Genomic DNA, 15,232 nt, shown 5'->3' with positions numbered 1-15,232 from the left:
GCTCCACAGCTGAATGAATGTTGAAGATTATGATATGCTCACTTTAAGTGCACACTTAACAATTAAAAGCAAATAGTATCTTTAAATCTTTAAAAAGTTGTACTACAGTACTCTGCAGAAGTCTTAGGCAGGTGTGAGAAAATGCTGTAAACTAAGTTGTTTACTTTTTTTATCAATTTACAAAAGAAAAATCTAAATCAAATCAACATTTGGTGAGACTACCCTTTGCCTTCAGCCCACCATCAATTCTTATAGGTACACTTGCACAGAGTCAGGGTTTTTGTAGGATTACAGTCAGGTGTATGATCAACAGGTTCTACCAAACAGATGATAATGATCATCAGTTTCACATGTAGGTTGAATGTGTGTGTGTGTGTGTGTGTTATTGAGGAGAGAGTGCTGGGGAAATATGGCAGGGTGGAGAACATTGAGGTACATTATGCAACCCAACCATGCACGAAAACAGGAACTGCAGGCAACAGTGGAGCAGGGTGGAGGTTCTTTGTAAATGTTGGGGCTGCAATTCTGAAAATGGATCAAAAATTTCAGGACTAATACAGACAGACACTTAACCATCATACAGAACCAACAGGGGGGCGTATGACTGGACCCACATTTATTCTGCAGCAGGACAACGACCCCGAACATACAGCCGATGATCTTACAGTCTTATCTTATACAGAGTGCTGATCTCATCATCGGGTCTGTGTGGGGTTACATCAACATTGACAGTTTATATATAAGAAGATAGATTGTGTTACTGCGTTGCCTATTTCTCGCTTAAAATCGTTTCAGAAACATATTTTACTGTAATGTTCAGCCGTTATACGAGATCACATGTGACCAGGCGAGCCGCCATTGTTTCGGGCTACGGACGAATCAAAACTGCGCAGCCAATGAGCGCTGAGCAACTGGCAGTACGTCACGCTGGCTCCGTTTCCATTGCGGTTCTCTTCAAACCAATGGCTGAAGGGTGTTGTTCCACAACCTACCAGAAACTGTGTGGGAGCACCTAGAAACTATGAGTGGTCCCACCCATTACTGATCTTCTGTTGCATGTTGTCATCTGATGAAAATAAACTATTAACACTTCCCTTTCTGAAAGCATTTTAAGTTCACAGCATTTTTTTCAAATATACACATGTGTGAACATTTCAGAAGTTCCTGCACACATACATACTGTATGTGTGAATTTCCATTTAATGCTTAAAACATTTCCTTGTCTAGGAAATGATATAGCCTCTATGGAAGCGTATTGCATTCACTTGAAAAATAATTTTTTGGTTTGTTTTTCGGAGTAATTATTTTTATGGTTGGTTTTTCGGAGTTATTTTTTTCTGATTTTCTGAATAATTTATGAATAAATAATAACATTTTTTCAGAGTTTAGAGAGCATTTGAAACAATAGACGCATCCATTCCTTTATTGAGAGTTTGATTTAACGGAAACAAACATAACCGGCTTGTTTAGTTCAATCAAGTTTTACTTTGATCTGGGTTTAAGACACTGGGAGATAGGCCTGTCTTTAAGTCATATGGATGATATTATCATTAGTTTGTCGACTCTACACAGGCACCTGAGGACTTTGCGGTTGTTCAGAAGGAAAGCCCATTCAGATCTGCTAGACATAGCAATATATACATAGAAAAATTGACCTGGTATGGTCGATAGTTGAAGATGGGGCATATATGTGCGGGCAGGAGTCACCATAGGTCCATGGGAGTCTCTTGCAGGTTGGAGGTTCTCGCGGGAGTTTGAAGTATCTCGATAATTCAGAAAAAAAATTACTCCTCAAAACAGGAAAAGAATTACTCAGAAAAAGAGGAGAGAGAAAAATTTGTCAGAAAAACTGAAAAAATTATTCAAAAAAACAAACCAAAAAATAAGTTACTCTTTTTTTCAGACTCTGTGGGTATAAGAAACTAACCTACAGTATAATGAGTCAGTGGGTTTGTAGAAACTCTTTCTTAGGTATAGCTTAATAATAAATGTTACCTGTATGCGTCAAGTGTCCTAATTCTTTCTCAGTTAGAGGTTAAAATTTCCCATCCGTGGTTTCGTTGTGGGCACAAAACTGTTGGTACCCGGCAAAACGCAACAGTCATTTCCTTTGCACACAGCACCTGCTCTGCACCCGCACACCATGCTTGAAAGGGTTTTACTCTCTCCAGTTTAGTATCAACAGTTAAACTATATCCATCCAATCAAACATATATATACGCACAGAGAGAACCACCTTTTCCTCCTAAAGAATAAAACCAAAATTGAAGCTACTGTATAGAATAATATTGTAGTTATCTTTGCATTTTGGCTCTTTTGCACTAGCTTAATGAATGATGACTCCAAAACAAGTTGAGCACTTCCTCTGTCACTTTCTTGCAAATCTATATACTCTTGGGTATTTCCAAAAATATTTATAATGCAGCCTGTGTATATTAAATTATGTATTGCAAATAAAAATAGTGAATGTGTTCACCACAGTTGATTCACATCTTCTAAATGATGTCCTGTCCCAGTCTACCATTATCTCCTAATGTAATCTGTGGGCAAAAGGTCTCATAAACATAAATATGTTTGTTGTGGAAGAATTTCTGTCAAGACAATAATTGAAAGGTAATAATTGTTGTATTTGGAAGTAGCAGGGGGGCCAATCTAATTGTGGTAAAGAATATCTGTTCTTCAGACCCTAAAAGGTCAGTATTGTTCCTCAGAGTTTAGTAAGCTTTTCCTCCAATGCATAAACACCAGTAGTAGCACAAACCTGTTTGCCCCTTTTCTCCTAATCTCAGTGAAACATGCCATTTGTTTTAAAGTAATAGTTATAAAGTGTAAATTAGTGAGATTCAAAGATGCTTTTAGGCTGTCCATACAGGAGACAAATGTTTATTATGTCAACCCCAGCAAAGCAGCAGGTCCAGGTGGAGTTTCCCCTCGACTTCTGAAGGCCTGTGCGTTGGAGCTGGGACTCCCCCTACAGCACATCTTCAACCTGAGCTTGGAACAGGGGAGGGTCCCTAGACAGTGGAAGACATCCTGCATCATTCCAATCCCAAAGAGACCACATCCTGGTGAGCTAAATGACTTTAGACCGGTCGCCCTGACATCACATGTGATGAAGACCATGGAACGGCTGCTGCTACACCACCTGAGGCCACAGGTCCGCCACGCTCTTGACCCACTGCAGTTTGCGTATCAGGAGAAGGTCGGAGTAGAGGATGTCTTTGTGTACTTGCTGCACAGATCCCTTTCTCACCTGGATAGGGGAAACGGTGCTGTGAGAATTACATTTCTGGACTTCTCCAGCTCCTTCAATACCATCCAGCTCGCCTTCTGGAACACAAACTAACAGACATGGGAGTAGGCTCACATCTGGTGGCATGGATAATGGACTACCTAACAGACAGACCCCAGTATGTGCGACTGAGGGACTGCAGGTCTGACACTGTGGTCAGTAGCACGGGAGCGCTGCAAGGGACCGTGCTCTCTCCGGTCCTGTTCACCCTGTACACGTCGGACTTCAAATACAACTCGGAGTCCTGTCACGTGCAAAAGTTTGCCGATGACATAGCTATCGTGGGTTGCATCAGGAGTGACCAGGAGGAGGAGTACAGGAAACTCATCCAGGACTTTGTCACATGGTGTGACTCCAACCACCTGCGCCTCAACACCACCAAGACCAAGGAGATGGTGGTGGACCTCAGAAGGCCCAGGGCTCACCTGCAACCTGTGACCATCAACGGTGACTGTGTGGAGTTGGTACAGACATACAAATACCTGGGAGTACACCTGGATGATAGGCTGGACTGGATTGCCAACACAGACGCCGTGTGCAGAAGAGATCAGAGCCGGTTATACTTCCTCAGAAGGCTGGCGTCCTTCAACATCTGCAAACAACTGCTGCAGATGTTCTATCAGACTGTTGTGGCAAGCGTCTTTTATGCAGTAGGGTGCTGGGGAGGCAGCATTAAGAAGAAGGATGCCTCCCGTCTGGACAAACTAGTGACAAAGGCAGGCTCTGTGTTGGGCACAGAGCTGGACAGCCTGACATCTGTGGCAGAGCGACGGGCGCTGAACAGGCTCCTGTCAATCATGGACAATCCACTGCATCCACTGCACAGCAACATCTATAGGCAGAGGAGCAGCTTCAGCGACAGGCTGCTGTCACTGTCCTGTTCCACGGAAAGACTAAGGAGCCCGTTCCTCCCCCACACCATGAGGCTCTTCAACTCCACCAAGGGGAGGAAAACCGAAAAACTCTAAACTCCAGTATGTCTACCACCTGACGCAGTGCACCCTGCATTATGTGACCACCTACTTATGCACCTTAAGCCTTTCAAGCACTGGATTTCATCTTAGGACACTCAACCAATGCTTGTTATTTTGCTATTTATTTTTATTTTATTTTATTTTATTGGTTCTTTTGCTTTTTGCCTCCTGTTGTTGTTGTTGTTGTTATTATCAGTCTGTGGTTACTGTCCCCTTGGGGATCAATAAAGTATCTATCTCTATCTATTTGTCATTGTGGTCTTGCTTAATGAGTCGGCTGCATTGCTGAACTCGTGTTTGTTAAGTAGGATGTGGGGAAATAATGAGGTTTTTATTCTTACTTTTAGTACTAATTTAATAAAAGCAAATAGCATCATTAAATCTTTAAAACATTGTTTTTAACTTGTTCCTTCATTTAATAGTTTGACGACTATTCTTTCTTTCATTTTTAACTTTCTTTCTTCATGGTTTCAATCTTATGTAACTAAAATAAGTGTATTCCCCAAAATGCTGAACCATTCCTTTAAAGCTGCAGTAGGTAACTAATACAAAATAACTTCTTGTCACAGTTTCTGAAACTTTCACTATATCCTGACAGTAGTCGTGAGATTTATGTTAATAATTCATGTTCCTCTGGTTCCTCCTAGTGCTCCTAATGGCGTCTGTAAGAATCCACCACAAATACGGATGCTTTGGGACCTGTGAATGAGACTCAACTATCTTCAGAACAACTAACTTAAATTGTCAGTATTTGGTGACCTGGGAATGAAGTCTATCTTTCTTGGCTCTGATTGGCTGTTTTCGTTCAGCCATGGGGGATTCACACACTTTCTGTTGTACTTCTATCAGGATATAGTCAAAGTTAGCTACTGCAGCTGTAAGTCATTGGAATTTCCCTATTTTTCATATGAAATCTGTTTCTCGTAAGATAAATTGTGACATTTTACCAGAATTGACAAAGGTGCTGCTCAGGTACAAATTTGGCAACATCAGTAATGAGTATTACAATATAGGAAGTTTGTTCATCTTGAGCAAACTTACTTTCCGCGCATTGGTAAATCCTCTTTGATGCTTCTTATAATTGGCTTATGGCTACGTTTTGCCAGTTCCCAAAGAGAGGCGCCAATGTTTCTGAAAGTATTTTTTAATGAACTATAGTAATAGCTTGCATACTGGGCTCAGCTGGCGCACTGACCAGCACTGTCTGCAGCTATATTTAGCCGGTCAACTTTGTCAACACAATTAGTTAGCAAAGCGACCTCTTGGGAATCGGCTAAGGATGAGCTTCATTGTCTAAAGTCAGTGGCTGACTCCTCATGGGCCGATCCTCTGTCATGTTCACTAGATTAAATCTAAAAATAACAAACCAGTTTCTATTTCCAAGGGAAATTATACAAAATAGCTCACATATTATACATGACATTATCACATTTTCTAATTTAAATGAACATTTTAGGCCCGTCTAAATCCTATGTGTGAATTATTCTTCTTTATGCGTTGCCTTGGAAACAGAGCAGCTGTTTGGGGAACAGCTAATCCAGGCAACATCACATTTCAGGATGAGGTGCCATGCATAAACATATTGACAATTCACAGTGAGTGGAAGTGAAGTGAGGAGAGGATGACATTTTCATGACCTTAAACTGGGAGACACTGAGACGTTTACTTAGTCATTTTCAAAGAAAAACTGATATTTTACTGAGGTGAGATTTGTGGAAAATGTAATATTCTCAGAGAGGAAACCGTGCTGTTGCTGCACCAGAAAGAGGACATACAATGGCAACTGCAGCCAATGAACAATGCAGGTATATACATACAGAAATTCCAACAAAAGTCTGAACTGAGAATAATACACCAACAAAAATCTCACCTTCAGTGATGTGTGAGTGTAGAAATCTTAATTCTGTCTTTGACTTCCTGTCACAAACTCTGAAATTGTTTTTCAGTTTTGGTATTTCCTCTGACCTGATTTAATCAAACACCTGAAAAATCACCACCAGTTTGTCTGTGCAGGTTTATGACATTTATCTTGCGTCTGTTGAGCACTGACATGGGACCAGCCTGAGTTATTGCTGTTAGCAGTGTGCCAGATGCCTCTGTGGATCAGTCACTTTGAGGACACTGATGGCTTTCTGGCCGATGCCAGGGGTGTTTTTGGCTCCACATATCACATGTCAGATGGAAAATGCCTGAATCAAAATCATAGTGGGCAGTATTCCAGTGCACACCTTCAGGCAAAGTCCCTTCACTTATAAAGTTTTAAAGTAATATATTGTGGAGTTCCATGTTAGATGTTTGCACTTCCACTCTAATGAGGCTCATGTTGCACTTACACCTGCTCTGCTGCTCAGCAAACTGTTGCTAGGAGCGGGAGGGGAAACACTTTAGGCTGTGTAGTAATTGGTGTCTTGTGCACATGGTTTCAGAGCATTGCACCTTATGCATGCGCTGCATACGCTGCATTTTGGTTCAGTGGTTCCCGCCTAAACACAATGTGGTCAGAGTTTAAAAACAGTCTTCAGTTATGACAGTAAATTGTTTTTTATGTTTGTGGGCCGGAAGTGTCAAATGTGTGAACTGTTCACAGTTCACACATTGAAATTTGACTTGAACCATGAACTGTCTTCTTTGGTAACTACTTGTACCTTGTTTGAACAAATATTCAGGTTAAATGAATAGTTTGACATTTTTGGAAATTCACTTATTTGCTTTTGAGTAAGTTTATATTCTGTAAAACCACAATGTGTCATTTTACAGTTTTTGCATGAATGTAAAATATGAGATACTTTAATTATTTAGCTTTAGAGCTGCTGGTAGGTGGAATTCATAGACTTTGGACAGAGCCAGGCTAGCTGTTTCTCCCTGTTTCCAGTTCATGTGCTAAGCTGAGCTAACCAGCTGTCAGTACAGACAATAGGGTAAAATGTAAAAACAACACATTATAGTTTTAGGGATGTTATGTGCCAGACTATTTCTTGGCCTTGCTAATATGTTTGACTTTTTTTAGAAAATGGCATTATTATGAATCTATTAAAAGCCATTAAAGTTGTACCAGTTAAAAGAGTTGTGCTGTCAAACCAGAGAACTCTTCAACTGTTCCAGTGTTTCCTAATAGACATTTCCTAAGCTTGTGTTTCCTGGCCAACCAACGGACATTATTGTTGACTACTACTAACAACAATAATAAAACACTTTCACTTTGGAGATTTTATTTAATTAAAAAACATATTTCACAAATTGAATTACAAAAAAAGATCTTTTAACAACCACACTTCATAATTATTTCAGCACAGGAATTGTTTGTAAAGTCGTTGCAGTTAAACAGCTACTCTACTTTGATGTGAAGAATGTTGCACTTCATGATATGGAGACATTTTAAGATTTGACACATCACTGACCAACAGAAAATGGTTCTGACATTGACTCGCACACCAGGAACCAAATGTGATCCTTCTGCTTTGCATCATCATTTCAGAAACACAGACCTCCTATAGCTCCCTCAAGTTTTAAAAAGTGTATTTATTTGAGGTAAAAGCCAGTGAGAGAGGTGGCCCTGTTATGTTTTTGTAGTATGAAAAAAGTTTGTGTTCAGCAGCAGAAGGGTGCAGAATCCAAGACAAAGAGGAAGTATGTTTTGATCAGCTAGTTTATCAGTTAAAATCTTGTTTTGAGTTTGGACAACTTCTTCTTCTTCTTCTTCTTTCTAGGACCTATTCTTTAACACATTCGGCTGTCAATGCAAAGCCAGTGTTATCACATTATTAAACCACCAAGACTAGAGGTCATTGACACGTTGGTGAACTCACAGTAACAGTGACAAACCTGAACCGCCCGGTCTCTTGACGGAGAACACACGCTCCAGTGTTTTGACATGGGTGTCCGACTGAAAGGACTGAGGTAATATTCAGCGATGATCCTCCTTTCATTGCGACCTACGACACACTCCCTCTCTCTCTCTCTCTCTCTCTCGTTGCACACTGACACACACAACTCGGAAGTAATACTAAACAAAGGCTGCCTTGCAAGGGTAGGTGTTAAAATAGTAAGGTTTACAAAGGAGAGACATTTTCACAGCTGTGCAGTACAGCCTCCCTATGAGTCCAGAAGTTGTTTGTTTCACTTGCGGGTGGGTAGCTGCCTTCCACAGGTCATAGATATCCTCCACATGACCATGTGACGTCATCATCTGGTCATAGATACACAAGTGGTAGGGAGCTTTGCCCTCACCTGAGAAATAGACGTGCTCCTGTGGTGACACACCGACGGCGTTGGCACAGATGCCCATAAACACATCATCTATGTAAAGAGAGGCGTTCAGGGTCAGCGTGGCTTGGTAGATTTTGTCCGCTACATCGCTGGAGACAACATACCCAGCCCCAGCTGTGTAGTCTGGGTACGACAACCACTGGTACATCTCAAAAGACACAAAGTATTTGCTGTCTTTGCTGCGGATTGGTGGAGCTCCTCTGTGCACTCGACCAATCCAGAAGTCTGTGACGCCTCTGCTGCTCATCTCCTGCAGGTAGTTAACCAGGTTGGGCATGTGGACGAAGATGTCGTCGTCGGCGGTCATGAGAAACCGGGCGTGTGCGCAGCGGTTGTGCATCCAGTGGAATTGCATGATGAGCTTCAGGGTTAGGTTGTGGAAGGAGTCTAAAAAGTCTTGTTGGACCAAATCACCATGGCGACTGTCTTCGTGGATGAGCTGCTCCTGAAAACCAATCCCGCTCCTCTTGCTCCACGAGGGCTCCCCCTTCCTGGTCTGAGGCGCTCCTAAAGCGAACACCACCTTGACTGTCACTCCCAGTGCATTCTGGATGTAGGTCTCATTACCCCAGGTGGATCTGATGGCGTTGCGCCTTTCAATGTTCTCTGGGGACGTTTTGACAAAGAGGAGGAGGAGGACGTCCTTGCCAACACACTTCTTCGGGTGGTCCAGCAGGTACCGGAAGTTGCTGAAACTTCTGGCCTGCTCACGTGGGATGGTGAGGCTCTTGTTGATGTAAGTGAAGCGGTTGACCAGGTAGCGGTATGAGTAGGACTTGACGTGGCTGACGACGCTGTTGTCCAGCTGTTCCCAGCAAACCATCATCACTGACAGCACCAAGCAGGTGGTCATCAGCTGCACACACTGGCATTTTCGTATCCGGCGGAAATTCACAAACATCCTGGAATCTTGTCACCCGGTGGCGGTGGTCCTCGTCTGGTTGGTGGTGATGGTGGAGCAGCTTGTGTGTGCGAAGGAGGAGGTGAGATGGTTGAGGATGTGGAGGTTGCAAGTGTTATCCCAGTGCCTCAGACCAGCACTTGGTGGGTCTTCCATCCTAGGCTTTCCACATTCAGCAGGAGGCATAGGTGGCGGTGGGAGTCACTGGGTCTGCTGGGAAACGTCCTCCATTGCAGAATAACTCACACACTCACAGTCACCCAGCAGCTGGAGACTCATCTTTCACCCATGAAGCTGTCTGTACTGAGAAAAGAGAACAAATTTACTGTGGTTTAACAAATGCTTTGTTGAAACACATGTGAAAGCTCTGCTTCCAATGATTTCAAAAGAAGGAAGAGGAAATGTTAAAACTCTTGTCTTACAATGTCTGCTTGGCTAACATGTTCCTTATTTGGAAACAGTTTTTTACCGCCATGTTTTGCAAGCATGTTTTTTTATGTGTTTTGCAGTTACAAATGAAACTACGCGACTACTACTAAGGGAAGGTAAGGGAAACATTTTTGTGGTTGGATCTGAACTTGGCATTTGACTGCACCCACTTGTATTCAGTGTTTCTGTGTAAGAGTTGTTACGTTAGCTGAAAACTCAAAAGTTAGTGGTTGGGTGAATGGAGGGTGGGGGGACTGAAAGCAAAAGCCAACACAGCAAATGTGGCAATGCAAGCCAGTCCATAATGGAGGGGTTTAAGGTGCAGACCCACTGAAATCGCTGAGAGTCATGGAAAGCATTTGGACACAATGGACAGCGTCAGAATAGCTCGGCAGCACAATGCGGGACGAGAATAGCCTTCTTCCGGCCGGGCCTGGGCTGAAACCAAGGGGGGATCATGATGGGCCCGGGGCCTGGGACTCCCACCGCACCCCGAGAGCTTTTTAAACATCACTGGATGGCCTGTGCCTAATGGGGTCACTGGCTCAGAATGGCTCTTTTCTCTCTGCCTGATAATGAGAAACTCTGCTTCACCTCTGGTTCACATCATCTCTCACACAGACACACTTACTGTAACAACCAGTTCTTTCTCATAAAGTTCATTTTCCAGGGTGGGCAAAATACCTTACTTTACAGCCTACCTCTCATAAAAGCAGATGCAGTCACATTTTTACTGGCCAGTATGGAGATAAGCACTCACACACCTGCAGGACTGTGACCTGAACATTTAACAAATGAATATGAGAGAACAATTGAGGGTTGCTGATAACAGGGCAAATAAAGGGGCAATACAATTGGTCACGCCTCACCTTCAAAGGGTCGGTTCACCCAAATAAGAAAAATACCTAGTTTACTTCTCGTGGTATCTACCCATGCAGGGAGTTTGTAGTTTTTATGCGTAGGTTTGGAAATAGGAAATCTCCCTGTGAGGTTTCCGCCTTTACCCCGACACAAAGTGGTGCTCAAAACACTAAAATATTACATCAACAGCAAACATCTTTTTCTAGAAACAACATCCATGTTACTCTTTCAAAGGGGCCATTTCTTTGGTAGAACAGCTACAATGAAAACATTTTTTACATGTAACTTTTGAAATTTGCCTCCATTTTTTCCAGTAGAAAATCTAATACTTTCCATCAGTTCTTCAATGATATTACGCCCTGTTACATTTGAATGAAATTGGTGGTCTTGGAGGAAGTGATGCTATCTTCCTGTTAAACTGCTAAATACATGTGATACCAGACAATACCAGGGAGTCCAAAGAGACAGAGCTCATGTGACAGGTGCACAGCATACACTGTTCATAGACTTTTTCTAGCACAGGATATTGTGTGCTGATCTATACTTTGAAACGTTCCCTATTTTTAACGTTTCTCTACAGTCCCCCTTCAGATTAATTGTTTTTTAATTAATTGTGCGTTTCTGTGGTCTAATAATGCCTTTAGATTAGTTACAATTATTGACTGAAGGTGTTTCCACTATCTCTCCCTCCTTTAAACAGGTTGTTCTTCTGTTTGTGCCGTACTGTAATAACATTTACTGGACCCAGGACAAATACAAGCGTTCACTCTGTCTCAGCTGCATCTAAAACAAGCGCTGGGAAAGTGAACCACCCAAATAGCATATTTCGAAAGTCACTATTTGTATAAATAGATTTGAAACACAGAGGGAGGGGGGGGAGGAAAAGCACACCATCACTCAACTAAAAATAAAGACTTACCAGTAAAAGAATATATCTGTGTGTGAATCCGAAACAGAGGCGGCAACCTTTCCCCACTGAGTCTTCCTCTCTACTGCACAGATCCTCTTCTCTGCTTGAAGTTTACTTTTCCTTCGGATGACAGGAGGTGACACTTTTGTCAGAAGCAGGCATCAATCCCTGGTTTAACAGTGAAACCGTGTGTGTGAGAATATCTGTGAGTGAGTGTGCTTTTTCTGATTCTTCTGCTCTCTGAGTGTGTAGACTGTAAGTTGCCGGTTGCCTTGGTTCTCTCCCCTTCCTTCCTCTTTCAGTGTGGGGGCGGGCAGTGTATGTAGATGTTAGTAGAAAGAGGGTGGAGAAAATGATGAAAGGAAGGCCTGCCCTCATCTTTGTGACATCGTTTTCAAAAGCATCCACAAAACTACAGTGACACTGGAAAAGTATCTGTGGCCGTCCTGATTTCCTCTATATTTGCACATTTCTCACACTTAAATGTTTCAGTTTTCTTTATTCAAACAAAATTGATTATGAGACCAAGTCAACCTGATTAAACACAAAATACAGTTTTTAAATAATTATTTCATTTATTGAAAGAAATTGAAAAATCAGGAGAGGTGCAAATACTTTTTCAAGGCAGTGTATCTGTGCACTGATGTGTGCATCCAGTTCAACTGTGGTTTCATTTCCTGTATAAGTAAAGTTATTTTGTACAGCTTTTTGGTATACTACTTAGAGATTTGAATATAACATGTGCTACGTAGAGGGAAACAAGCATATTCAAAGCACCCCCAATTTATCTACTTTGAATTTCCTTCTATGGAAAAAGAAGCTGTAAGTGTAAATACAATATATTCTCTATATCAACATTCAGAAAATACTGTACCTACTTTCCACAATCCCCTCTTCACTGTTGCTCTCTCCTCTCATTTCATGTTTATTGGGACAAAGGGACTGCCCCGATAAAGAGGCAATGCAAATACACAACAGGTCACCTACTTATACAGAGTGTTATCATGTACAACACCAGATGAGCAGACTACTGTGAAAAACATCTATTTATTTTTTTACTTTTTGAGAAAAAAATAGAAAGTATATGATAATGTCAATTTGTCAGTTGGTTCACCGTTCTAGTCTGGACTTTGAAACACTAATGAATTTTTGTGAAATTGTGCCCAGAGGATGAATCCTAACGCCTTTGATCATCCTCTTACCTTTCCCCTGTCACCACCAGCAGGTCAAAGTCTTCATTTATCTAATGAAATAGATGTACTTTGTATTTAGTGTAAACTAAGATGGTGAACGTTGACAACAACACTATAACATCTAATCAGCAGAGGTGCTGGCGTGGCTGTAGTCTCTGACCAATAGACTTTAGGTAATCACACAAAATACTAACCATAAGTGCAACTGGAAATATACCAACTGAACACTGCCTCCATTTTATGGCATTCACACGCCTGTTTGTAGAATAATTTTCTCAACTTCGGGATTATTTAAATGTTTTAAAAATTATTCAAATTTTGCTTGGGCTCAAACTGAAGCTATAGACAAAAAGAGCCACACCCTGGACCATGTTTTATTTTCCTCTGGGTTTGTAAACATAAAGACAGCTGTGAGGCAATAGTCACTCACTCACATTTTTAAAATTCACCCTGAGGGAAATTCTTGCGACTATTTTAGATGATACTGAACTTGTCAGGCTGCAGAATGGAGGGTTACAAAACTTTCCACTTGAAGGGATGTCATGGGAAATGCTAACTTTTAACTGTTTTTCTGATCTTATAGCCAAAAGTAATCAAGACTCCATATTATCATATTATCAGCCAAACCACAAATCCTCTTTCTACTGAGCCCTCAGTCAATAAATGTGAAGAGTTTTTATCAGTTCTTCTCTAATAACGTTCAAGCTGTGGGGCATACAATAATCCTTCCTTCTCAAACTTTCTCAGACCTTTGCTGTAAAACACTCTTCTAGCATTTAAGTCAGTCAATACTCAGCGTCCACCAACATCATTTCTAAAAGGAATTCTTCCTCCGCGTATTATTCTCCATTTATATGTTCTATGTCAAATATTTTGTAATTGTAATCAGTGTCCAATTTTTTTTTTAAGAATATATTTATTGCATTTACTGCAAGAAAAATAACTAATGAAGTAAAGTACAGATACCTAAAAAAAAACTACTCAAGAACAGCAACAAAGTATTTGTACGTTGTAACTTCACGCCTCTGCAGGTCATTCACGCTTTCATTGCATCCCACTAAGACTACTGCAACTCGCTGTACTCCGATTACCTTTCCAATCTTCAATTAGTTCAAAATGCTGCAGCAAGACTACTTACAAAATCCACTAGCCCAGATTACTAACTAACTAACCCTCACTAACTTACTGACCACTTACAGCCTGAATGCAGCTGGAGATCCTCCGGCAGAGGTATGTTAGTAATTCCTAGGTCGAGGCTAAAAACCAGAGGAGGCCTAACCTTTGGAGTCAGGGCGCCACGACTCTGGAACAACCTGCTGAATGACCTGCCACTTTCCTTTTTTACGTGTTTTTTTGTTTTAGTAATTGAGTTTGTCATTACTACTGTAGCTATGGACTGGTTGCACAGCAGATATGTAGACATGTAATAGCAGGAATTTCACTGGTATATTAATAATAGCTGCATTCCACTTAGTGGAGGTCCTGCTATTGTGCTTGCTGGTTCACTTTCACTGCTACTGGGACACTTCATGGAACTGAGCCGTTTCTAAATGTCTGCTGTGCAACCAGTCCATTTAAAGTATGGTAGTAGTAGTTGTAAAATATAGATCTAATTTTGCATCTGGTTCACTCTGAGATGTTTCTGGCTTTATATTTAGACTGACATTTACCCGTTAAGTTACTCCGTAACGTGGCCACTAGGTCAACCCCCATTTGCATACCCTGATGTAGTTATACATTTGTCTGCGTGTACTCTCTCTCCACTTACTCTTCATTAAGCACAGACAAAATAAATAAGCAATCTCCAAAAATTCCAAGCTCCTTCAGTGCAGCTGCCCAGAATTTCACAGTAAATACCTACAAAATATACCAAATGACCTGATTAGAAGAAATGTTCGTCTGGAGGTCACAGATGTGGAAGACCGCAGAAAAAAGCAGGCAAGTCCTGCTGAGTGCATGACTAATGCATCATGTAAAGAGGTATGTAAAGCTTGTGTGGGCACTACACATAACTACACAAATACTTGGTTGTTACATACATTCTGCAACTCCAACACATGGTAAGAGATAGAAAATCCTCTTTCTAGGTAAAAATGCTTCTGAAGATGAGTCAAATCATAAGTTACAAGTTGTGTTTACTTATTGGGCTGTGACAGAGGGACAGTAAAACAAAGGGGGGTTTTATACTAAACAGACTAAATTTACAAGATAACTACTTGATTTGGGAAGTACTCGGACTGATGAGGCCTTTTATTGGAGTTGTGCTCGGAGTTCAGTTCAGTATGATTTATTACAACTGTTTCAACGCACACTGCAGGCTTCTACAAACACTCATTTAGATACTGAATTACAGTATGAGATAGTTGTAGCGTTATTTAGCTGCAGCTATGATATATAAGATGACAG

At 41.3% G+C, this 15,232-nt stretch overlaps 1 protein-coding gene across 1 annotated transcript; it reads right to left on the bottom strand.

Moving 5' to 3' along the window:
• Positions 1 to 7,458: 7,458 nt before the first annotated feature.
• Positions 7,459 to 11,935, bottom strand: b3gnt5b (UDP-GlcNAc:betaGal beta-1,3-N-acetylglucosaminyltransferase 5b). Its single transcript, XM_051427955.1, has 2 exons — positions 11,643 to 11,935; positions 7,459 to 9,736 (listed from the first exon to the last, which is right to left on the bottom strand). The coding sequence occupies exon 2, from the start codon at positions 9,431 to 9,433 to the stop codon at positions 8,270 to 8,272; it is 1,164 nt and encodes a 387-aa protein (XP_051283915.1). The 5' UTR covers positions 9,434 to 9,736; positions 11,643 to 11,935; the 3' UTR covers positions 7,459 to 8,269.
• Positions 11,936 to 15,232: the final 3,297 nt, after the last annotated feature.

The sequence above is a fragment of the Dicentrarchus labrax genome, unplaced genomic scaffold (assembly GCF_905237075.1).
Source record: "Dicentrarchus labrax unplaced genomic scaffold, dlabrax2021, whole genome shotgun sequence".
Classification (NCBI taxonomy): Eukaryota; Metazoa; Chordata; class Actinopteri; family Moronidae; genus Dicentrarchus; species Dicentrarchus labrax.
This window is presented reverse-complemented; position numbering and strand designations above follow the sequence as displayed.

Excerpts from the sequence above, each read along its gene's own strand:
- b3gnt5b (XM_051427955.1), bottom strand. The coding sequence starts at position 9,433 with ATGTTTGTGAATTTCCGCCGGATACGAAAATGCCAGTGTGTGCAGCTG.